Genomic DNA, 24,547 nt, shown 5'->3' on the forward strand with positions numbered 1-24,547 from the left:
ATCCTTAATCTCATTTTTCTACTGCTTGATTCACTTTTTTTATTATTTTATTTTATAAATAACTTTTTCAGAAAATATGGCATTTACAGTAAATCTATGTATACAAAGGAAATATAGAAAAAAAATACAATAATACACAGTACACAGGTAACGTTGTATAGCAAATACATTTGAATTAAGGAAAAAGAAAACTCAATTGAATGAACCATGTGAAGAGGCGTTGACGTCATCTGGGCAACTCTCGCGATAGTTTGAAACGCATGGCCGCCTACAGTGTTTACAACTTCTCGAAAGGAAGTAAAGAGAAACAAGTCTTGACGAAGACGGCCGTCGAATATATTCAAATGCTTTTCATTCATACTCTCCTTTTAAAAGTGCAAAATTAACACCGTCAAGGACAAAGGTGTTCTCTGCTGAGCTGCGAACAGGTGCAGACAGGCTAGGCAAGCTACAACACAGGTAAGCTAGCCTGAGCTAATGCTAACATGAGCTAAGGTTGGAGTGGTTGCTGCTTCTGTGAAAAGATATAGAAGCGTTTCTGTAAGGTTTCTTTCCGTCTAACGACAGCGGAGTATCCATTTGATAAAATGTAAGGACTTTTATTAAAAAATGATACTTTGTGAGCTTAAATCTAACAGAATAGCCATACCGTAAATGCTAGTTTGGAGTGCTTTGACTGTCATTCGACCCGCCACAGGTGTCTGTTTGCAGCTTCGTTTCTATTATTTGATCCTATGTCTAAACTTCATAACTTCTCTTATATTCGCTCATATTGGTAAGGTTTTTACAAATATGTATAATTATGTATATGCATAGTTTTCTTCATACATCATCTTCAGCTTCTTGCACTAATGTACTCTCATGCATTGTCTTTTCACGAAAAACGTTTTAGGTCACTGGGTGCTGTGATGTCCTCGACCCCAAGAAGACTCAAACACGCATCCTGCAGGAAGAAGCACTATCCTAGTAGCACTTATCTCACACACGTCTGACAGCCAACCACCTGAGAGAAATTACTTGGACGCCAAATACGGGATTTGACCGGATAGATTAATCAACAGGAGATATGTGTGACTCAGCTGGAGGTGGTGAGAGTGGAGGTGTGACTGGTGCAGGGCAGGACGCAGAGGCAGACACTGAGCCCCCACATTTAACAGAAAAGGACATCTTGGAGACATCAGATGAAGGAGGAGAAGAACTGCCTGCCAAGCGGCCCAAAATGAACATAGAAGAACAAGAGCTAGATCAGGTCGCAAACCCCCTGAAGATGGATGGAGAAACACCAGCTGAATCACAGCAGGAAGACACGGCCCCACCAGCAGCACAAGGTAGAGGACCTGCAGCTGCATGTTTGAAATAAATGTTTCATTCAGGTTAAAACAATGATTGTAGGGATTTTGATGGTTGATAGTCTTATTTGGAAATAAATGAATAAACTAGTTTACCCTTTGATGCCAGGAATGGGAGAACCACAGTGTGAAGAGGAGGGTCAAAAAGAGGTCCTCATCAGTGGGAGAGGAGGAGGAGAAGAAGAAGAAAGTCATCCGAATGGTGATGGGGGCCATGATGCCTCCTTAGACGAAGCAGAGACACAAAGAGAAGAGGAGCAAAATGGCAACAGTCCCGCTGACAGCCCCAGTGAAAGACAGCAGTAAGTTAATAAAAACACCAAATATATTTTTACATTTCAAGTAGAAATTGCTTTAAAAAAAAAATCAGAGTACAGCTGACTGTTGTATGATGAAGCTGAATCATTTCAATAAGAGTATTTGTTACTCTTCATCTGGGGCATCAACTTTACAAAGAAAAAGAAGACAAATGTTTCTCTGAATTAACAACTTTGCTTTAATGAAACATGTTCTTTGTCTCATGTGAGCTTTGACAATGTTGACCCCCACATCGTTCATTAGGCAGATGTCAGTGTGTGTGTGTGTGTGTGTGTGCACTGTCAGAAGTCAGATGAAACAACAAAGGAGGGGCTTGTGTTTAGGGGCTGTATCTCCACAGCTACAGACTACAGCAGGCTGTAACGTTTCTGATTATACATTTCTTCATGTTGTCACTCGTAACCACCGGCTGAAACCTGCATAATAAATACAGGCACGGTGGGATGAAACGGAGATGCATTGAATTTGAAACAAGGTAACAATACACAATGAAAAATCAATCCTTGAAACAACGCGTTTCTGTGTAAAAGCTGCAAAGAACTCTCAAAGAAATAAATATATTTTAAATGTTATATTTGAACAGCGATTAATCTCCAGATCACGTGCAGCCTGAATCAGGGGGGATGATCTGAATGGAGCATCCAACAGCATCTGGATCTGCTGTGGGAGATCACAGATGCAATCAATTTGTTTATGTTTGTTTTTTCTAAAATAGTAGTTAAGGCGGAGGGGGCGTGTTGCAGGACAAATGATTTTCTTAACCTCAAAATCTTCACTTGCGTCTACCATGTCTGAACGCCCCTCACCTTCAGCTGCTGACGCTGATCAAGAGAAGCCAATACTTCAAATTCCTTTACATCCCTCCCTAGAGACGAGGGGTAAAAATGACATTTGATTATTGCTTCTTAGAAACACAGGTTGTAACCTTTAGGATAACTATCCTGTTATCATTGTATCATTAAGAGGGAAAAAGTATTTAAGGTGAGACAGAACTTCATGTTATTTTGTTAGCTTTAAAGATACCAACATTTAAAAAAATAAGAAAAACAGTAAGATGTTTGTTCTTCATTGATTGGTGATCAAAACTCAACGCAAGCTGTGCTGTGGTTTAACTGTTTAAAACATTGCTCAGTGTCCACATCATGCTTCATGCAGTCAATTTGAGTTTACACTTCGTCACAATAGATCTAATGTGTGTAGAAATTCTGCCTGGCATCAGTACATGTCAACCAGGCAATAATCTAAGAAGACTAGACTATACAGAGCAATTAGTCAAGTTTAAATTAAGTATTGTTTCAGGCAGCCATACCTATGATATTGAGAAAATGGTGTAATTTGGGCCTTAAGAGAAGAACAAAACACAGTGACAGTTTAAAGAGACTTGACCTGGTTTCCAGTATCGACAGCTAAAGCAAAGCAGGGCATCACCAGGAAATATTTTCTCAACTTGCTTTAATCCCAATATTGATCATAGTAACACAAATGCAGCTATTAATATTTGTAATTTCCTGTGAGTGTTGGATGTTGCCTCAGCATTTTATAAAAGCACTTGCTTTTAAGTGGGGCGACAAACACATGACAGCATTAACTGATTAAATATGCAACGCTATCAATCATTACAACAGCAGATATACAGAGCTGAGATGCTACAGCATGGTAAGTGATGGAAAGAACCTGTAGAGGTGGGAAATGTAACTAACAATCATCTCCACTTTGTAGTGATAATGGCTCTAAATGTGCCAGAGAAATTATCTAATTAACCATTAATGTTCCCATTTGTGCAGGTTGATATGTAACTCTGACACCTAGTGTTTAAAATGGGTACAGCAGGCTAAATTAAAACCATTGGAAGGCTGTGTACCCCCGCCCCCTCCTCTCTAGAGTCAATGTGCACACGGGTTGCTATGTCACAGACATGGAAGCTTCAGTGTTTATCCAGCTCTGCATGGGTCTGTAAACCTTTCTGTGTTCTAACCTCTCTCCATTTTTCAAAAGCATCTCCAATATTGATCCTAGTTTGAGCACGTTTCTGCTCGTGGAGCTTATTAGAAACATGCAGAGTACAATCACTTCTATCTGAACCACGTGCCCGCTTCCATCGCTGCAACACCATGTGGGGGGGTGTCTTAAAACCGCCTACCTTCTCTGGTCCAAACAAAAGCGAAGCAAAACTTATAAAGAGGACATACTGGCTGCGGAGAAGTTGTCAGAGAACCCAGCACTTCAACATAGCATGTTTCCTAAATGTCTGATCATATAGTAAGGTCATTTGTATGATTTATTTCAGTAGATATCTTACACATTGGACCTTTTAACACCAGCAGCAACCCATAAACATCTATAATAAGAAGTTGTGTCTTTCATTGTGCTGTTTGATGTTACCTGTCTGTCCCATTACCTTCCTTTCCAATCTCGCTTACAGCCTAGGACTAGATTTTACCCAGAACCCTCAGATGCTGACTGGTTCCTGGAGTGAGTTCTCCACCATTCCGGAGAATTACCTCAAAGGCTGCAAATGGTAATCTCTTCTAAAATTAACACGTTGCATTGCACACCACGGGGATTACGTGTGGGAAGCTTTGAAGGTGCTGAGAATACATCTTTCATGTCATGATTGCATTTATGAGTCAGAAGACCATCACATTTTGTACATTTTGTGAGGAGCAGAAATCAAGGACACATTTGGCTATCCTGGATCAATGAGGAAAGCAATCAGTGATTTCACTTTTTGTAAAGTGTCTTGAGATAACACTTGTTATGAGTTGACGCTATACAAAATAAAATTGAATTGAAATTTCTAAATGTGGAAATACTAGTTCATCAATAAAGCATCTAGTAAGAGTCTCATAGTCAAGATAAAAGAACATGTCAAGTCTTACATAAAGGTTTTTATGCTTGGGAATACTAAAAATAGCATGTTTAGTCTGAACTGCCCCTTTACTATTTACCCTGTAACGTAATTCTTACCACAAGCATTACTACATCATATTTTTCTCTTACTCCCTCGTCTTCTAAACCAGGGCCCCTGATGGTTCCTGCATCCTAACCAACAGTGCAGACAATGTGCTCCGTGTGTACAACCTTCCTCCAGAGATTTACAGCTATAACTGGGACTTGCTTCCTGAGATGGTGAGTGCACCGACAGTTTACCGTCCTAATCCCTGAATGTCTGCGTCGAGGACGGAAAAGGGAGAGCTGATCATGGAAATGTTAGAAACCTGCAGAAGACCTTCAATTTGTGTTTATTAAAGCAAGGAAGATGAAATAACAAGGGCAACGACTTTTTAAACAGCCCGCTTCTGGGGGCGCTATTAGCCTAGCGGTTATGATGCGTGCACCATATACAGAGGCTACAGTCCTCAGCGCAGCGGCTGTGGATTCTAATCAGACCTTGGCCCTTTGCTGCATATCATCCCCCACTCTCTACTCCCAACATTTCCTGTCTCTCTTCAGCTGTTCTATCTCATAAAGGCAAAATAGCCCCAAACAAGTCCTCGCACACAATTATGCCTTTAGAGATAGGCACCCAGGATTTAAAAACTCTTGACCTGACATACTTTATGAACACAAAGGTCATCAGAATCTACAAATATAGGAAGTTTAAAGTCCTGAACCGTTACATATTGCTGTTGGAGTTTCTTGGCCCTCGCCTACCACTGCTCGGTACAGCGCGAAAAGCCCCTCTGACTCACAGGTTTATAAACTTCTGTACTTGGTGTTTCCATGTCAACCCCTCAAATAATTTTATTGGTAGGTTAATCAGCGTAAGAGGGGGTCTTGAAGCAGTCTCACAATACATGACATCAGTTTAGCTGTGTGCCCACCACAGACTGTAAATGTTAAAGGTCCCATATTATGCTTTTTCTGGTTTTATATGCTCTTTAGTGTGTTTTCCAAGTGTCCTGTGCATGTTTAGGCACAACAATGTGCAAAAATTCCGCGGAAACGTGGCTTCTCCTACGTCCTCCTGTTAGCTGTAGCATTAACTGCATGTAACGCTCGGTTCTAGCCCCCCTCCATAAAAATTTGTCAGTGCAATGTCATTGTCAGTGTGATGTCACTGATCTAAGCCTATTGGCTCGTTGTGGCAAGACCAGCAGCTCATGTTGAAATATCCGAGACGCGTGCTGAGCAACTGACCAATAACGACAGAGCAGCTTGGCAGACCAATCAGAGCAGACTTGGCCCATGTGGGGTCTAACAGTGTGGGCTCAACAGAGCGTAGCTGACGGACTCAGAGCGGAGAGGGAGCAAGGAGGAGCAGTACATGAAAACAGACACTTTTTTCTGACTTTATCTATTGTGAACGTACAAAAGTAGGAACATAGATTAAATATACAAACCCCAAAAAGGGCAGAATATGGGCTCTTTAAAGGACGACGCCTGAGTGATGTCAGCCACCTGTTCCTGCAGGGTGCTCTGGAGGCTCATCAGCAGCAGCCACCATGAAGGAAATCCTGTCTCAGCCTAACTTTCAGTCAACCTAACGACAGGCTGAGAGCTGGAGCTGAGGCGGGTTTTAAACCTCCTGACAAACCGTTACATTGCGCCCACCTGTCAATCAGTGTGTGCCAGTGATGACAATAATTAATCAGACCGATTTCATTTTTTGTACCAGGCTGTAAACATGTTAATTTATGCTGTAAAAACTGCTTTTGTGCCAGTCATGTGTATGTAACTTCTGGTGTTTCTGGAGCCAGCTTCTAGTGGACACTCCACGTACTGCAGGATGTTGCACTTCCACATTGTCTTCATTTTTTAAGACTCGAGGTTGCCGCTTGGTGCCCACCTACATGATGACATAAGGACAGCATTGACCCACTTTACAATTTTGCAGTGTAAACACAAAATGACTAAAGTGCAAAATGCAACAGTGCATCTTTTTAAAATCTGAATTGAAAACAAAGCAAAGAGGTACAAGTGTAAAAGCACCTTTGGAATTAGAAGGCCTTTCCTTTGTTACTTCACAAAATAAACATTACTAGAAAGTTATAAAAATATCTCATCAACATATTTGATTTGTTAGAAATGTTTAGTAATTAAAATGTCATAAACCTGTTTTATCCTCCCATCTTTTTGGACTTGTGTACTAAGACATTCATGTTGTTGTTGTTGTTGATGACTTCTGCATGTTTATATTCTCCAATGAAATGAGAAAACATAAAGACAACATTCACACTCTCTCAGACAGCTGCTTGGAGAAATGTAAAAAGGATTACTTTAAGTAGAACAAAGAGGCTTCATGTCATTTAGGTTTTGGGAAATATCAAGCAGAGAGCCAATCTTGTAATTGTATTACAGGCTGTGGGATCACTGAACATGGATAATTGAAATATAATCCATCTTTCTTCATTGCAGGGATCTTAAACCGTTTGTGAAAAGGGTAGAAAATTAAGATTTGATTGCTCTGTTTCCCACTGGCTTTTGGCTTTTTGTATGATACTTTAGTAAAAATCCTTTAGATTGCCATCTAGCCTGTCTGATAGATTCCATCAGTCATTCAAATGCAGCATAACGTTCCATTTTCACATGCAGTCCTGAAAATCTCTCGAGAAATTCAGGCAGACGGCCCCTGAATTCCTCCTGATCTGGTTGTCCACACATATACCTCATAGTGAGAGACCCTCCCCATCGGACAGTGGGGTCTGCCATGACGTAAAAAGAATGACACAGAAATGGCAGACAAGCAACAGAGTCTGCTTTACATTGCCCCCGCCACCCCCTTGAAGGTCAAGTTAATTTTATTTTCTACGTAGCGCCAGATCACAAAAGAAGTAATTTAAGGATAGCTGTCCTATAGATCAGGTATCGTGCACGGCGGAGTTCCTCAAACTCCCACCAGCGGACCGTGAGCGCACGTTGGGTAAATATGGCGCGTGAAAAAGCAGTACAGAAAGTACAAGTACAGAAAAAGAGCCAAAGTGCTGCACGCCCCGCCCCTGACAAAAGCTGCACACTTTTTGTATCATTGTCATAAAAAGAAATGTTCCAATGTGTAGTTCAATGTACAGTTCAAATAATTGTTCAGTTGTTATATTGACCGCTGTCATTTAAATAAACACATGATCACCATAAGTGTTTGTGGCAGGTAAAACTCCTGATTAAGTCCAAGTAAAAATATTGGCTGTTGTGTTCCCACATGCAGCTCACCCCGAAAAATTCAGGAGTGTTTTGGACATTTTAAGTGTGCCAGCGATAACTGTGCTCCTGTTCTAACAGTTCTGTCTCCTTTGCCTTCTTTTATTCTTTGGCAGAGTCCAGTGCTTCGAATGGCCGAGGGAGACACCATCTACGACTACTGCTGGTACCCTAAGATGAACTCTCTGGACCCAGACACATGCTTGTGAGTTCAGCTTGATCTTTTCACTAGACCGTGCCCTGAGCCCCGGCTCTTAACAGCTGGATAGATGAGACATTTATAGTTCACTTTGAAGGTCGATCTGCCAGATGGTGAGTGATGCATTCAGAGAAAAGTTACTATGTTGATTATCGGGGGCCGGTGTTGGTCAGTGAATGGTGTTTTTAATCTAGATGGTCAGAGTGAGACACTGTGTGATTGTGTGTGTGTGTGTGAGGAGGATTTTCTGCATGCTTGAGCTTGTCTCTGGAGTATTGAAAATATCGCTGAATGCTTGTGACCCAGTCTCTGATCCCTCTGGTATTTGAACTTGTTGTGGGAGCCGTCTGCCAGCTCGGGGAGAGAGGCTGTAAAAGCTTTGTGATGTCTCTCATTATGAGTGAAGAGTTGGCCTTCGTCTTCTCTGCTTTTGCCTCCGTTGCGATCCACTCAGCTGTTTGAGGCCCACTGTGCTTTCCAGCATGATTCAGCCCACTAACAGCTCTCTCGAGTCCAGACAGCACCTAAAGGGCCTTATGATTCTCTGACTCTGGGCTTTTGCTTTTTCTCGTTCTTTTTTTCTTTTGGCCATTCATTTGCAGGCTTTTAAAATGTGGTAATAATGACTTCACTGTGAGTTTGTGCATGCGCTGTGAAGGAGAGCCAACATCAGTTTCACCCAGCCGTCACCTTGGAGAATACTTACTGTCTGTAGTGAGAGAGGTAGGCCTGTGCTAATGAGCTATGGTCAAGTTGCCACCTCCCCCCCCCCCCCCGGTGCTCCCGTCATCATCCTGCTGAAGCCTCAACCCGCCGACAGATTCTTCTGATCAAGGCCCAGCGTTGGCACTGCTCCACCCCAACATCAGACAGCCTTCTCTCTGTAAGAAGAGGGGTGGGTCGAAGGTCAAGAGATGCATGCCCAAAGATGAGAGTAGTGTAAACAGCACAATGATCAACACACGACTCATGTGGACAGCAATCCACTTGAGAGATCTGCGTCTATCTGCCAAAGCCCTGTAAAGACCTGTCTGTTGTGAGGATGAGGACGCCAGCAGGAGCTGACAGCAGATCTTCTTCAGATTGCTGCCACATATCAGAGAGGAGCACCTGCAGGGCACAGCTAGGGGGACATATATGCTCAGAATGAATTATTAAGGGGCGAGGCAGCTAGATAAAAAGGTTTGCGATTATTAAACACATTTATGGCAAAACCTGTTTGTGCCATTTTTCTGCAGCCCCTCTTCTCCCACCCTCTCTCCACAGCTACCATTTTGTCTTTCATCCTCCCCCCTTTTGCTCCTTGAACTCTCTGTCTGCCAAAAGCCACGCATTGTTGATGCCCCCTCCTGTTGAGAGGGAATAAGGGCCCCTGTTATGGCTTGGTTAAGTTGCACAGAGTTCTAGGCATTGCTCCAAGCTAGCAGCAGTCTAGCATTATAATTGGGCATTTCCCTGCTCTGGAATAAAGCTGCGGCTCAGAGAGGCCATAACAGAACACGGCAGCAGTGGTTAGGGCTAATTTCCTCTGTCTAATTGAGCCACAGTGATGTTTAAGCATTTGTTCAGTTCCATTAATTAGAGTTAAAAAGGCATGGCTCAGTCTTTTGCCCCGATTTGAATCAATAAGAATGGGCAGTGGTCACAATGCTGTGTGTTTGTTGGGATGTGTTGATACATTCAGGTGGATGGAGAGCATAAAAGGTTAGAAACAAGACTACATGCAAAGGACTCCAGCATTTTTTGGGGGGTCATGCATAATGTATATGTTTGAATTGCTTTGCATCCTCTGAGATGCTGGTAGAGCGTTTTATTCCACCAGTTAGTTTGCTTTACTTTAGAGGGACACACACCATGTCTAGACTGACACATCGTGTTGGTGCCACGCTGCGCTTCACTGAAGTGTCTCTCTGTCTACATAAATTCCCTCTTGTCATAATATTTCAAACATGGATTATAGCTTTAAGCAGAAACATTAGTGGCACTACTTCATGTGCAGTTTTCCGTTGGTATCTGTGAGGAGTTCTCCTGATCTATTAACATGATGCATAAGATAGATGCTCAAGTTCTTCATTATTTTACATAGATCCTTAAAGCCAAGGCCACCTCCATATCTAACCGACTCTACTTTGCCTAAAGCTACTGCTAGCAAAATGAGTTAATATGATAGTTTCAGTCTGGACAATAGACTGTATAAAACACGGATGTAGTCTCAGTGATGTCACCCATTCGTTTCTGAAGATAAGTTTTGAAGTCAAACTATGGGGTTTGTTCAATCTAATAACAGGCAAAGATGTAGAGGTGAGGTGGGCCTTTAACCCTCCTGGCCTTACTCAGCATCCACCTGCCAGTCAACTGAGCCACGCCCCAAAATATGCACACTTAAGAAATACTCACACGGCAAATAAAAAAAAAAAAGGGATGTGCTTTTAATATTCTTTATAATGTGCACCAATGGAGACATGAGCTATTGATACCAAAATATATATTTTTTCATACCAGGCTGTAAACATGATGATTTCTGGTGTAAAACTATCATACATTAAATTTTGCTCAATTTTTAAACACTGGAGGTTGCGTCTTGGTCAAGACACGGCATAGAACTGATCAAATATGCCCCCGTATTATGTACAGCTGTTAATGCCATCAAAACAGATGAGTTGTCCTCCCCCCCCTAAAATTGTAAATTCATACCAAAACATTTTTTTGTGACTTTTATGGCTTTTGAAGCCAGCCTCAAGTCAATCAATCAATCAATTTTTATTTGTATAGTGTCAACTCAAGTGTTATCTCAAGACACTTTACAAAAAGCAGGTAAAAGACCTTACTCTTTGTCAAGTGGACACTTGTAGTACTGGGGGGGTCTCCTGAATTAGTCTTTTAATCGGATGCCATCCCCTCAGGGATGATAAAGACTGACTCCATGAAGTATTCTCAACATTATTTTATCATCAGCATCCTTCACTCTCTATCCCCTGATGGCCTTTATCCACAGTGTCTTCATTACTAATTCTTCCCACTCTGTTTTTTGTCTTCATGTCACTCTCTCTCTCTTTCCAAAGCTTGGCCAGCAGTAGCCGTGACAACCCCGTCCATGTGTGGGATGCTTTTTATGGGGAGGTGCGAGCCAGTTTCCGTCCCTACAATCACCTGGATGAGCTGACGGCGGCCCATTCCCTCTGCTTCTCGCCCGACGGATCACAACTGTACTGCGGCTTCGACAAAACAGTCCGGGTCTTCTACACGGACCGCCCCGGGAGAGACTGTGAGGAGCGGCCCACCATAGGTAGGTCTTCCACTTCTGTCACACACTTTCAGCTATCAATAATGATGTCTGAGGATACAGCTTTAAAGAAATTACCAATGCGGTTTTATGCATCTTAAGTTGACAGAAATGTATAAAATCGTCTGGCATTCCTGTTCTGGGCCGGTGTTTTTGTCCAATGCTTCTTGGAATTGATGGGAATTCAGCAGCACACAGATTGAGCTTCTATTATTCTTTACTCATAATTAAAATTGAGTTACATAAAATACATATTCCCATTCGAGGGCATGGACTACTTTGAAAAACTCTCACTGTTTTTCAAGGACACTTCAAACTCTGAAAGTTGAGAACTATTTAAAAAGAAGAATCCAAAAGTTACGTAAAATCCAACCCACAAAACAAACAATAAGCAAAGTGGGACGCTGTGAAAAGATGATGTGAAGTTTGTTGTTTTCTTATATTGAGAAGGTTTCAGCTGACAGCCGGCTGTCACATCACACAGGCTGAAGTCTCTTTGAACAAACCTACCTACAAGGAGAGGTTTTTTTATTCTGTAGCAGTGTGAGAGAAAAAAAATGAAGGGAACTAAATGTTTACTGTGATGAAAACCCTTTTTCTCTGTGACACTATTCAAACAAGTTTTAGGGAGTTGCCAGGTTTGTGTCGCGTTCCTGGAATGAGCAGAATCTGTGTTTGTCTGGAAGTCAACAGGAACAGTGAACCTTTCAAATCCATGTTCCTGTTTTTCTATATTTCATTAGATTTATTATTAGTGGCAAGGTTTGTAGAGTAAGTGCTTCTTATCAGGCATTCAAAAACATACAAGGTAACAAATCCAAACAATCAAGCCAATTAATGAGGATTTTATTCATCCATCCATCTTCATTGGGCGAGAGGCGGGGTAAAACCTGGACTGGTCGCCAGCCAATCACAGGGCTGACATATAGAAACAGACAACCAGTCACATTCAAACCTACAGGCAATGTAGAGTCACCAGTTAACCTGAAGAGGGGGAGGAAGGGGGAGAACCTGGAGAGAACCCTCCTAACATGCAAACTCCACACAGTTAAGCTCCTGTCCAACGGGGATTGGACCATGGAAACTTCACGCTGTGAGGCAACAACACTAACCACTGCACCACCAGATTTTATATAGGGAATATTAAAACTACAAGTCTGCTGTGCTCGCAACTCAACATCTCGCTCTGATGTTTCTAACTTTCTTGTCCGTTTGATTTTAATAACTGAATTTTGGGTTCAATCGATGGTTCAGCTCAAAAGCACATGCAGTGATGTATGGGAGGACTGTGCCTTTTTCATAGAATAAAAAGGTGGATCATTTTGAAAGAAGGAAGCTTTTGAAGTATCAGATTGTCCAAATTGACTTCATGCATGCGTTGTTGAGAAATGTTTTCTCCTTGGAGATGTAATCAAGCATCTCGGAGCGGCCAGAAAGTCAAACTTTGACTCGACGTCTTTTTCAACCTGTTAAAAGAGCTGAGAGCCCTGCCAAATGATGCTCTCCTCTCCTCACTGCAGTGAAGAAACAGGGCCAAAGTGGCATCATCTCCTGCTTTGGCTTCAGCCCCTGCCAGTCTGTTTACGCCTGTGGCTCTTACTCCCGCTGTGCTGGCCTCTACTCCTGCCAAGACGGCACCCTGCTGGCTCTGCTGCCGACCCGCCATCACGGAGGCCTCACCCATCTGCTTTTCTCCCCTGACGGCAACTACCTGTACACCGGCGGGCGCAAGGTGAGCACACACACTTTCATGCAGACACCTCAGGGTAGCAATGCTACTCGGGTTTATGATAACACATGCCGTTACCCCCCCCCCCCCCCCCCCCCATAATATTTGTGGTTTACACAAATATTATAGAAACTATTGAATATGAGTTTTTATTCAGGGTTTCTGTCTTGATGGTGTGAGTCAACTTGTACTTAAAGGGATACTTCACCTGTTGAAACATGAATCTGTATTAACATTGGGTCATATATGTAGAAATGTGAAATAAATTTTCAAGTTGGTGCCTTCTTGATGGAGAAAAGGCAGAAAGTGTCTTTTTGGATCATGTGGAAGAAAGACAACAACTCCCAGAATGCACAGCACGGCTATTTATAGACATTTACTACAACACTTTAGGCCGATTCCTCAACTGACTGCCCCTGTGCAGGTTGAAAACATGAGGAACTAGCGATGTAGTTTCAACCCGCTAACAGCAACAGCTTCTGATGACGCAAAATGACAATATTTGCATCACTGGAAGCTCCTTTTCAGACTTAGAAATACAAAGATTTCCCATCTAAGGGGAAAATGAGGGCGGGATACACGATCATTCAAAAGCACTACCAGGTTTCTAATGATACAAAGATTAATGCAAATGGATGAAGTATGCATTTAATATGCTTAGGAGTTGAGACATTCCCCTAAAAGTGAAGACTTAAAGACTCACTGTATTCTACAAAGTTCCTGCAGAACATTTCCATCACAGGAGTTTCAATCTATCTATAAATGTAATATGAACAACAAGGAGACAAACCCTCAGTGTCTGTAGTCCTCTCTTAGTTTGACGTCACACAAACTGTCCACAAGGTTCTTTTGATACAGATGTAGAGACTCCCTAACTATCAGCCTCTGTGATTGAATGCCCTCCTTTCATTCCTGTTATGCGATGTCACTCTGTCTACATTAAATATAAACTAGTTACCCGTTTTTGAGTTCACAAAGTTTATTCTGCAGCATGCACGTCACTCTTAATGTGAATTTAGCTACAGGGTCAGGAGTGCAGATGTACCGTGCAGTGACTGTATCAACAAGAGGTCATTTTGATCATCTCAGATAATGTGAAGGTGCATGCGTGTATATTAGTATTGGAAATGATCAATAAACAATCTGAATCTGTGCATCTTCAGTTTTCATCAAGGGCTGTTGAGGTTCTGTCTGATATAGTATGCAAGTACCCTTTATAAACACTAGGTGTCAGTTACATGTTGGTCCTTTAAATCAAAGTTAACTAATAACTAGTATTTATACCAATGCAGAACTTAACACCTACCTTTATTAAATCAGTAGATGAGGCGCTGGTGGCACAGTGGTTGGTGCACGCGCCCCATATATGGAGGCTTTGATCCTCTAAGCGGGCGGCCCAGGTTCAAATCCCACCTGTGGCTCTTTTCCCTCATGTCATTCCCTACGCTCTCTCCCTGATTTCTGAATCTATCCACTGTGCTATCTCTCCATTAAAGGAACAAAAAGCCCAAAAATAAATCTTTAAAAAATCAGTAGAAGAAGAAGAACACTATAAGAAAGAGTACACTCTAGATGTACTCTATATCCAAAAGTTTCATGAGATAACTTACTGTATGTAGTGATTTTGGATCTATGAAGTTAAAACATTTAATAATTCATTGTATTTTAGTTGCAAGCTAAAGTTTTTTTTTCTTTTTTTCTGAGTAGGATCCAGAGATCCTGTGCTGGGACTTAAGGGAGCCGGGAAAGGTTGTGTTCTCACTGAAGAGGAACGTGGCTACAAACCAGCGCATCTACTTGGACCTGGACTCGTGAGTTTGCTGTAGTGTGGATTGTAGTTATCGTCTTTTATAATGTTGTATAAACATCTATGAAGCACCTATGACATGTTGCTTTATGCGCTAAGTTGATGGTTGACGGATGTTTGTTTGGTTTTCTGTCTGTGTTTTAAGGTCTGGCAGATACCTCCTGAGTGGTGACACAGAGGGGGTTGTGTCAGTTTGGGACACCCACACAGCGCCTCCTGATGGTAACGAGGAGCTGCTGCAGCCTCAGCTCAGGTTCAAGGCCCATTGGGACTGCACCAACGGTATCAGGTATGATTGACATTGTCTTTATTCCTATTGTCAGATTTCAAATATAACAACAAGTGTTAACAACCATACAGTCACAAAAATAAGAATACTGATAGGAGAGAGGATAATGGACTTCAATTAGAAAGAAAACACACTGATTGGGAAAAGACGTTTAAAGGCAGGGTTGGTAATTTTTGAAAACTAGCATGATTTTGAGAGTAGCATTCCCTCAGTGCTCCGTCTGCACCCACCCCCTCCCCTCTGTGCTCCCTCTAAAGCCACGCCCTCTCACTTACATGCATGAGCGCCATTGGTCCAGAAGCGGACCTCAGCTCATGCTTTGAGTGTGGGCTGGAGCACGCCATGGGGTAGAGAGCGAGCAGGGAGACAGGGAGGCGTGTGATTGGTTCATCAGATTGGTACCTCGTGGCAGACATTGGTCAAAATTGTTACATGCTTACAACTGCTACAGATGACGGATTTTCTTTGTTCCTTTTTCAGAGAACATGAGTTATTCATTTCTGTCAGGACCTAAAGACAACTTCAACCAAAATCTTAAAACGTGGATCTGGAGAAAATTACCAACCCTGCCTTTAAGTCATGTTCAGTGTTAGCTTTTCTGCTTGGTTGTCCTGATTGGTTGCACTGCCAGGGTCCCATAATCTTTCAAAAAATGGAAATCTGTTGCAAATAAAAAATCCTTCAACATATTTTAGATAAGAGGAAAAAACAGTTTTGTAAGAGGCTTATAAAACGGTTGTTGAATGGTCCTGTTGCTTAGAAATGTATATTCAGTGTGTGCTGTGTGGTGCAGTTCAGTTTTTTAAGGCTTGTGAAATGCATAACTTGTTTATTATATGCCTGTTTTATAACAGGTGCAAACCAGCAGACATTTCAGGTACTTAAATCCTTCTCTTCTGCAGTGTTCATCCCTTTATGCCACTGCTGGCAACATCCAGCGGGCAGCGCCAGTTCCCCTGGCCCGGCGACAGCGAGGGTGACTCGGCCTCCGACGGCGAGGGAGAAGAAGCTGTGATGTCACCGCAGGAGATCAGACAAGACAACACCCTGTCTCTGTGGTGGGCGGGGCCGCTCGGCCCTTCGGCAGAGGGGGGGCAGGAGGTCCCGTTAGGTCAGCCAGCGGACACAGATTGAGTTACACCTGCCATGTGATATTTATTTTGGGAGTGTTTGGTATGGATCAAGCTCATTATGGGTCAGTCAGATTCTCTTTATCATCAGCAACATGAAGTCTTGAGGTGGAAAGCATTTTGGATGTTACCTATACATGACCACATTTACAGTCTGAATGTGCACGTCAACATCTACACACTCACAACTCTTACTTAAGGAGGATTGTGAAACATTGCACATCAGGTCAATACAGACATTCAGGGCTATAGGGATGTGGACTTCACTGTTGTAATGCCAAATTGTTAAATAAGAATTTGAACTCCATGCCAGGAATGTGTTGAGCGCTCAAACCAAGGAGGTTTTCCTTTTAACCTTACTCAGGTTGTACAACAGGAAGGTTGCACAAGGAGTGGACTGTGGCCTCTTAATTCTCCATTTTTATATTGAATTAGTTTAAGATTTGTTTGTTTTTTTAAACACCAAGATGAAATAGAAAACATATTTTATTAAACTTTGGTTATTAATAAGGAATCATCTTCCTGAATCGGAGGAGATCGATTGATTTGAAATCTTTGTGTGGCGTGAAACATGCCCAGCGTCGTTCAAATCTTCACACCTTGCGATCTGAGTTGTACCTGTGGGAGTGTTTGTATATGTGTTGCTGTGATGCTGCCCAGGAGATTCTTATCCTGCTATAGTAACAGTAAGTGCCATTTTGTTCTTGAGCTTTTTGTGTTTGTAAGCTGATGGGATCTCTTTGTTTTTACCTTTCTGTTTTTTAAAACTTTAGGACGCACTAAGTGTTGTGTCGCCGAGTGCATGCTCACAAAATGTATATTTTTGTAAAGCCTCATTGAACATTCTGATTTTCTGAATGTATACTCTGTAAGCAGCTAGCTTGATTACTGTAACCTCATAACCTGTGAAAGTCTTCTAGGTACTGGGTGCACCGAGTGATGTCTTATGATATTATTTAAAAACTAAAAAGTGCTCTGATTACATTTGAACTATGCTTGAGTGGAAGCACATGTGTGTGTATGATGTTTCTAATGTACTGCTATTTAGTGTTGGTGGGGTGTGCTTTGTTGTACAGTTTCAAAAGGAGCAGAGCAGGCTCCATCCTCAGCCTTGTAACTTTAAGTACTGATGATCACATGACAGTTCTGAAGTGTCGATCAAGGTTCTTCTTTTTGGAACTCAAATTTGTTGCCAACAAAAAGCTACAATACTGAAGCTAGTCATATTACACACATTTACTTCACCAGGAAGCTTTAGGAACCACACAGGCCTTGGCGTTGACCTACACTAGTTTTTGATTGAAAAAAAAAAACTGTCAACAAGTGGATTTCTGCTGGGTTTATTCAAGCTGGAGTGAATTAAAGCATATCTATTCACAACTTCACGGTCTTACTCACTTTTTGTCCGTTTTTGTTTAAGGCAGACCAGAGTTGGATGCCCCGTTAATAAATTCAAACTGAATGCAAGATTAAGTTACACTCGAGTCAAGAGGCAGCTCTCATGAAGCCAGAGGGAGTTCTGGCTGTCGCTTATGAGATGGAAACTATTCATAGCTTTCACCTTCTGCGCACACATTCTGTATGAAAGTGAACACACTCGTATTTGATTGTCTGAAACCACAGGGGCACGCCGAGCAGAGAGCCAAGTCGCAGTTGCTGCACTGTTGTGTTGAACACGTTGCCTAGCAACCGGGTCTGCCTTGGGAGAGGAGAGTGGTGAGAAGGACGACAAGTAGGAAAATTAGGGGGCATAGAATGAGAAACGGCGAACAAGTGTAATAGATTATCCATTGCTGCCGTGATTGCTTGTTTGTCTGATGGTCTGGACTCGTCTTAATCTCGAGCAGAGAGTGAAGTGTGCGAGTGAGAAGCTGTTTCAGACACCATGGGGGGGGACAGAAAGTGGGTTTGATGCTTTAAATCAAGTCAATCTGTGGACAGTTCTCCAGACTTTCTGATGACTGGTTCGTCTTATATAATAAACTGAGATATTTGACATACAGATTAAATCTTAACTTCTATTATGTATTAGTGTAATTGACTTTAAAGTTCTTACACTTTTATATATAAACACAATTGACTTAAATGAATGTGAAAGGAGGTTACTAGTTGAGTAAACAGAATAACTGACGCTCTGCAGTGTCCCTTGGCTTCTTTGAGTTTTATATTCAAAGTTTAGATTTCTATGGCCAGACTTCACTAATGCTAAAGAGTTAGCATTTAGCTAACATGTTACCCTGATGGAGCGTCCAACAGGAAAAACACACTATTTCTTTTTAAGACATTGGCCACAGCAAAACAAAAAGTCTAAATTTGAGGTCTGTCTTAATGAACCCTTTTGTTAAACCTCCAGGATGGATAAACCAGAAACTTTGCTTACAACATATCAACTATAAAAGGCTTGAGTGTGTTTTTTTTTTTTACAGATCATTGCACCGCACCCAAAGTCACAAAATGAATCACACAATGGTAAAAAAAAGACTGTTCTTATAAAGCTTTTTTCCAGTCCTCTGGCCACTCAGAGCACTTTCCCCTTCATATAAACTTAAATACTCTGCTTGGGAGCTATTTGGGGTTAATGGTTTTGCCCAGTGACACAATGACATGCAGACTGCAGGAGCTGGAATCGAACCGCCAACCTTCTGGTTAAGAGACGACCAACTCTCCCGCTGATCCACTGCCGACCGAATCACAGCTTCAGTAGTTAACTAAATCTTAAAAGCAGCGCCATAAGTCATTTCTAATTGTTGATTTGGTGACCCAAGAGGATAAATCTGTACATCTGATATCTTTGCTGATCCTTCCCTGTACAGCGTTCTCCCTAAAGACTTCTTCTGCTTCATCTTAGCTTTGTAAAAATGTGTTAAGGACAATTTAAACAAAGGCTGCTTCGGCCTTCAAAACTGTTTTGTCGAAATATGACCCAGTGATCAGTGACTAGACATTGAGTATACTAATAGGTCTTCTAGCTGTTGGTTTGTGTTTGTTTTTTAGCTCATATAGAGGCATTATGAATAAATTAAGACTGTATCATAACAAGTAAAAAAAAAAAAAAAAACTCCTGTCTGTAGTTGTCCTTTTTTAGAGTTATTTTGTCCTCTCATTTAAATTCATGCCATTTATCAAGTTATTGCTGCCCACCTGTTTTATGATTATGCAATAGTTCTCAACTTTAAGTGCAATCCCATTTTCTCAATCACATGCACATACATTTCTCTCATGGTGTTTATTCCATCATTTTTATTCATTCCTTTTTTAAAGGCCACAATGTTTAATTTTCTCCATTTATTTATTTTTATGTAAAAATATTAAATAAGGAGAACAAGAACAGGATAATCCCCCCAGTGCCTACCTCCCCCCCCCCCCCCCCCAGCGTTGGATGTATCTCATGACACACTTCATCAAAGTCACATTAGCCAACCTTACAACCTGAAAGTACAACCAATGGTATATAAGTGTGTGTGTATTATGAATGTCATCATGCTTCCTTCTGAGCTTAAAACCGCAGCTTGTTATATTGATTTCTATGTAAATGTGTTCTGCAGTGTCCTGCTGTTTAAAGATTTGTCAAAGGCTATTCCACTGAACCAATAACAAAATTCAAGCTGTTACATTGAGCATTTGTTATTTTTTAATGCTAATCTTTTATGTCTGTCCATATCTTATTTGTATGTGTATCTGCACTGCCTTCAGAAAGCCGGCTCGCCCCAAACCTCAGTGCTGTCACAGATGACAGCAGAGCCATTATCTTCATCCCAAGGTGGCCGCGGTGTAGTCTTTCCACTTGTGCAGTTAATGAGCCAATCCACATAAAGTGTTCTGTGTTTCTGTGTTCTGTGCCTCCATTTATGTCGCATCCTGAGTGAGTCTCCATGGCCTCGCATAAGTGCCTTCCATTAGACAGGCGCATGCACACAAACTTAACAGTCCCAGGGCTCATCACCGGCGAGTGTGCGGAATAGTAAGTAATGGGATCTTGATATTAAGAAAGACATTTGAAAACAATTATTCAAATGACTGTCTGCCTGTTGAATCGCCTAATCCCACAGAGAAGCGCTCAAGCAAACACTCAGCACCGTGACCTCGTCTGAATTAGCATGGAGGGGAAAAAGGGAACACGCAGCTCTGAAGTTTGAGATGCTAAAATGTCTAGACCGCTCTCTGGTTTGTCACTCTCATGCTGCCTTTGAAAGGAAAAGGCTTTTTTAGAACATGAAGCAGAGGGAACAGATTCGCTGTGGCTTTTAGAGGTTGTCATACATGACATTTCTCAAATTGTCAAAGGGACAGCTCCTTTATCTCTGAGAGTCTTTCGATGTGTTTGGCAGGCGCTTGGCATAAGGCTTCACTCCGACCTGGCACTGACACACCAGAAGAGTACAGTTGTAACATCCAGATTTCTTCAGTCTCAGTGTGTTATTTGCTGGCATGTACACAGCTCGACACATATTTGGTACTCTTCTCACTCTACAACTCACAATTTAAGGAAACATATCAGTAAAAAAAAGCATAAAGCAAGGAGACAGATTGCAACCAAATGTTGGCTTCAGTGGAATAATATTTTGTCCCAGACAGGAGGTGAGTTTGTCACCTGTTTGACCCCGGTCATCTCAACATGAGTTGAATGACATTCATGACAGTTTGAAGAGTTACCCTGATATTCAGTATTCCACTTTCCAAAAGCCTGAGGACTAGGTGAAAATGGAGGCAGCATCCCTGCTTGTAGTATGTAACTGTGGAAAGGGAACAAAAGGGCATCTGGGTGATGCACTGCTCCACCTCCCAATTTCCTGTGGAGTTCCTCAAGGCTCAGTCCTTGGTCCCTAATAGTTCTTCATTTATGTTACCTCCAGCTTAAATCCACTCTTAAAACAACAAAGGTCCCTCTTTTCATGCAGATGAATAACAGTTATATTTTTCAAATATCTTCTATAAGAGACACTGCTTTAGGTTTTCAAAATTAGGGTTGCACATATCTGAAAACGTGATAAAACACTTCCTGGATAGTATATACAGAAGTCTTTTGGTAAGAACAAGTGTGTATTATTCAAAACGTTTAAAATTGGTGTTCATTTTTGACTATATCATTATTTTTTGAGTGTATACCCTGGGAAGCGCAGCTTCTGTTCACAAGACAGTGCTGTACGATATAGGAAAACTCTGGTTGTGATATATATTGCGATAAGAAAAAAGAGAGAAAACAAACCAGATAAAACATTATTTTTTATGTACATATTAGGAAATTATACGATGTGTTCTTTATTTCGATAAGTGCTGCTGGGGATGCAGTGGTTAGTGCGTGCGCTCAATGTATGGAGGCCATAATCCTTCAAACGGGCGGCCCAGGTTCGTATCCAACCTGTGGCTCCTTTCCCGCATGTCATTCCCCACTCTCCCTCTCTCCCTGATTTCCAGCTCTATCCACGGTCCTATCTCTCCAATAAAGGCAGAAAATGCCCCCCCCCCCCCCCCAAAAAAAAAAAATCCAATTCTTTATTTTGATAACAAAATGTGTTAAATACAAATCAAAAGGGAATATTATCAGCATGTCCCCCCTGAAGCCAAAAAAGGAAGTTTTTTTTAACCATGGGTTCATTAAGGGCCATCACCAGGTCAAATTTGCTAATTGTCTTTGTAATAATTGTGATAATTAGGATATATACTGTGCAGACTTCAAATAAGTTGAACTTTTCTGCCTATGCTTTTTGATATGATAGCACCTTCAGTATGAGCATGTTTGCATTCTGACGTTAGCATATTATTCCCCCCCCCCCCCCCCCCCCCCCCACTGGATTGTTGATGGACGGTTTGCCTTATCCCATCTCTCCCCCTATCCCTTTCCAAGCCCGGCGCAGTCTAGGCCTGTGAAGGCTGTTTCATCATGAGCCGGGGATCCAGCTGAAGATTTCTTCTTTCAATAAGTCAGTTTTTTCTTACCACTGTAACTTTTGCTGCTTTGCTAAAGTGCTCATGATGGATAGGCCGGATCTTTGTAACATAACAATGAGTAAGGTCTTTTACCTGCTTTTTGTAACATAACAATGAGTAAGGTCTTTTACCTGCTTTTTGTAACATAGCAATAAGTAAGGTCTTTTTACCTGCTCTTTTGTAATGTTAACAGACAAAGAGTAAGGTATTTTACCTGCTTTTTGTAAAGTGTCTTGAGATAACACTTGTTATGAGTTGACGCTATACAAAAATAAATTGAATTGAATTGAATAGTTAGTGTCAGGCTCCATGAGTTTCCTACATGATGATCAATGGCATCTTCTGTTAACACGAGCTAAGTCAGAAGCCAAACCCCAGAATAGTGAATGTCTTTATGAGCATGTGTTAAAAAAATAAAATAAAAATGAAACCCCTTATTGTTCTCAGTCAGGAGTAGAAACGCAATTTTCACACCGACACATTTTCGGCTCATTATAGACAGCCCAGTCTGAAGTTCAGATGACTTGAGGTTTTACTTACAAAGCCCGAATCTGCAGGGATATTTTTATAAGTCCCCACCAACCCATTTCATCAGCTGCCAAAATAGCCGCGTTCATATGAATATATCCCATTTCCATTCCAGGCAGCGGCGGTGATTGACGCGTCCTTGTTCTCTGGTTTACATTAGATGTGAAAATAATTGGCACCTGTATTCATGCACATGCTCTGAAGCCGGGGAAAAAGCAGAGCACCAGAGGTTTCATTTCACTGTGCAGTCTGATCCTCTCTTATCCACTCCAGATGTGGAGGCACACACATGAACATCTATCTGGAGTAGCTAGCAAGATTAATACGGAGAAAAGATGTCATTTCATGGTATTCTATACTCTGGCTGGCAGACGGAGATGAGAAGCTCTGCACTGAGATTTTTTTTCTCACGTATATATAAGCCTTAATATCTTGTGTAGGTTCTCAGATATCCAGGTCATGGTTAATTTGAAGATCTTCAACCAGTCCAGTTGCCTTTGGATCAAGCTTCCGATATAAGCCTTAATGCATATAGAATAAACTTAAGTATGTACTCGCATGTCTGCCTTTATTCTTCACCTCATCATGGCATCCTGCTCTCCCTTTCCCCCTCTGGCGATCCCTGTAGCTGCTTATCAGGAGGGCTGGTCTATTGAAGTACATTAAGCTTCAATTCTCCCAGCTGACCCTGACAGATTGGATGTGATCTCGGTGCTTTAGCAAGGGTGTGTGATGCCACATGCAGAGTAGTTGCTTGTGTAATTGCCCTCTGGGGGGAGAAAAGGTAGAACAGTAGGGCCTGAACTCATCCACCTACCCGCCCTCAGGCTACATTGGACATTCTCTTGTCCCAGCATCTGTCCATTCTTTACACCTTTCTTCACCCCCCTCCCTTCCTCATCCGCCTCTCCATGGTGGCTGGAGGGGAGGCTTACCGAGAAAGTCGGGCGGTTGACACGGCTGGAGGCGGAGCGGTGTCAGGGGGAACAGGTGGAGCACTCGGCCAGGTCAGAGGAGCTCTGCTTGGAACTGAGGAGACAGATGGAGGAGGAGATTAGGAAGAGGATGGAGACGCTGAGGAAAAGAAAAAGGAGGCAGGGGAAGGGAGAGAAGAAGGTACACAGAGGAGAAGGAGGGAAAGGTGTGTGTACCTGCTCCAAATAGTCTCATAAAGTCAGGATGAGGAGGAAATTGGCCCAGGTAGGCACATTGTTGGTGCCCTGCACCTCATAAAGGGCTTCATAGTGTTAGGATTTAGCGTTTGTTGAGCAGCCTATAACTAGCTTGTTGTTGACTCCATGGACACTAAGTGGATACACTTGACTGCAATAACATTTCACATCTGGCAGTGTTATGTACAAAGTCCACACTTCTCTTACCGTAACAGGAAGAAGGAAGATCATTGAGAGGACAGAAAAAAAACAATGTTCTGCTAGTTCATTTTATTTTTTTGTCTGTTCTTATCTTTGCTTCCTTATGAAACCCCCTGATAGTTTTGATCTCTTTAGGCTTTTAAAAGTTATTGACCTTAAACAAACTAAAAGGAGCTAGTTAGGCGTTTGAGGCTATTCTACGGAAGCCCAAAGCGGACATGCATACATACAAATGATTTTTTTTACTCTTTCCTGTGATTACAAGTACTTTCCGGTATTCCTGTTGTTTGTTGTTTTCTGAGATCCCGACTTATTCATCTTGTATTCTAAGAGTTGAAAAAGCTCAAAAAATAGAAATAGGCTTGACTGATGTCATTAGCGTGGGGCATGTCGGGGATCTGGCCTCCAACAGGGACCAGCCTACAAAATGTCTTCTACATAACCAGGAAATGATCCCGTTGACATAAGGAAACAAG

General features: G+C 41.9%; 1 protein-coding gene across 1 annotated transcript; it reads left to right on the forward strand.

Moving 5' to 3' along the window:
• The first annotated feature begins 234 nt into the window (after positions 1–234).
• On the forward strand, positions 235–17,622 carry wrap53 (WD repeat containing, antisense to TP53). The gene is made up of 11 exons (XM_020642777.3): positions 235–459; positions 893–1,328; positions 1,459–1,651; positions 4,090–4,185; positions 4,688–4,796; positions 7,922–8,010; positions 11,067–11,290; positions 12,808–13,019; positions 14,724–14,827; positions 14,969–15,112; positions 16,015–17,622. The coding sequence occupies exons 2-11, from the start codon at positions 1,067–1,069 to the stop codon at positions 16,244–16,246; spliced, it is 1,665 nt and encodes a 554-aa protein (XP_020498433.2). The 5' UTR covers positions 235–459; positions 893–1,066; the 3' UTR covers positions 16,247–17,622.
• The last annotated feature ends 6,925 nt before the right edge of the window (positions 17,623–24,547 follow it).

This window comes from Labrus bergylta, chromosome 22 (genome assembly GCF_963930695.1).
Source record: "Labrus bergylta chromosome 22, fLabBer1.1, whole genome shotgun sequence".
Taxonomy (NCBI): Eukaryota; Metazoa; Chordata; class Actinopteri; order Labriformes; family Labridae; genus Labrus; species Labrus bergylta.

Coding starts and splice junctions, on each gene's coding strand:
- wrap53 (XM_020642777.3), top strand. CDS start 1,067: ATGTGTGACTCAGCTGGAGGTGGTGAGAGTGGAGGTGTGACTGGTGCA. Junction 8,011..11,066: donor CTGGACCCAGACACATGCTT/GTGAGTTCAGCT, acceptor CTCTTTCCAAAG/CTTGGCCAGCAGTAGCCGTG. Junction 11,291..12,807: donor TGAGGAGCGGCCCACCATAG/GTAGGTCTTCCA, acceptor TCCTCACTGCAG/TGAAGAAACAGGGCCAAAGT.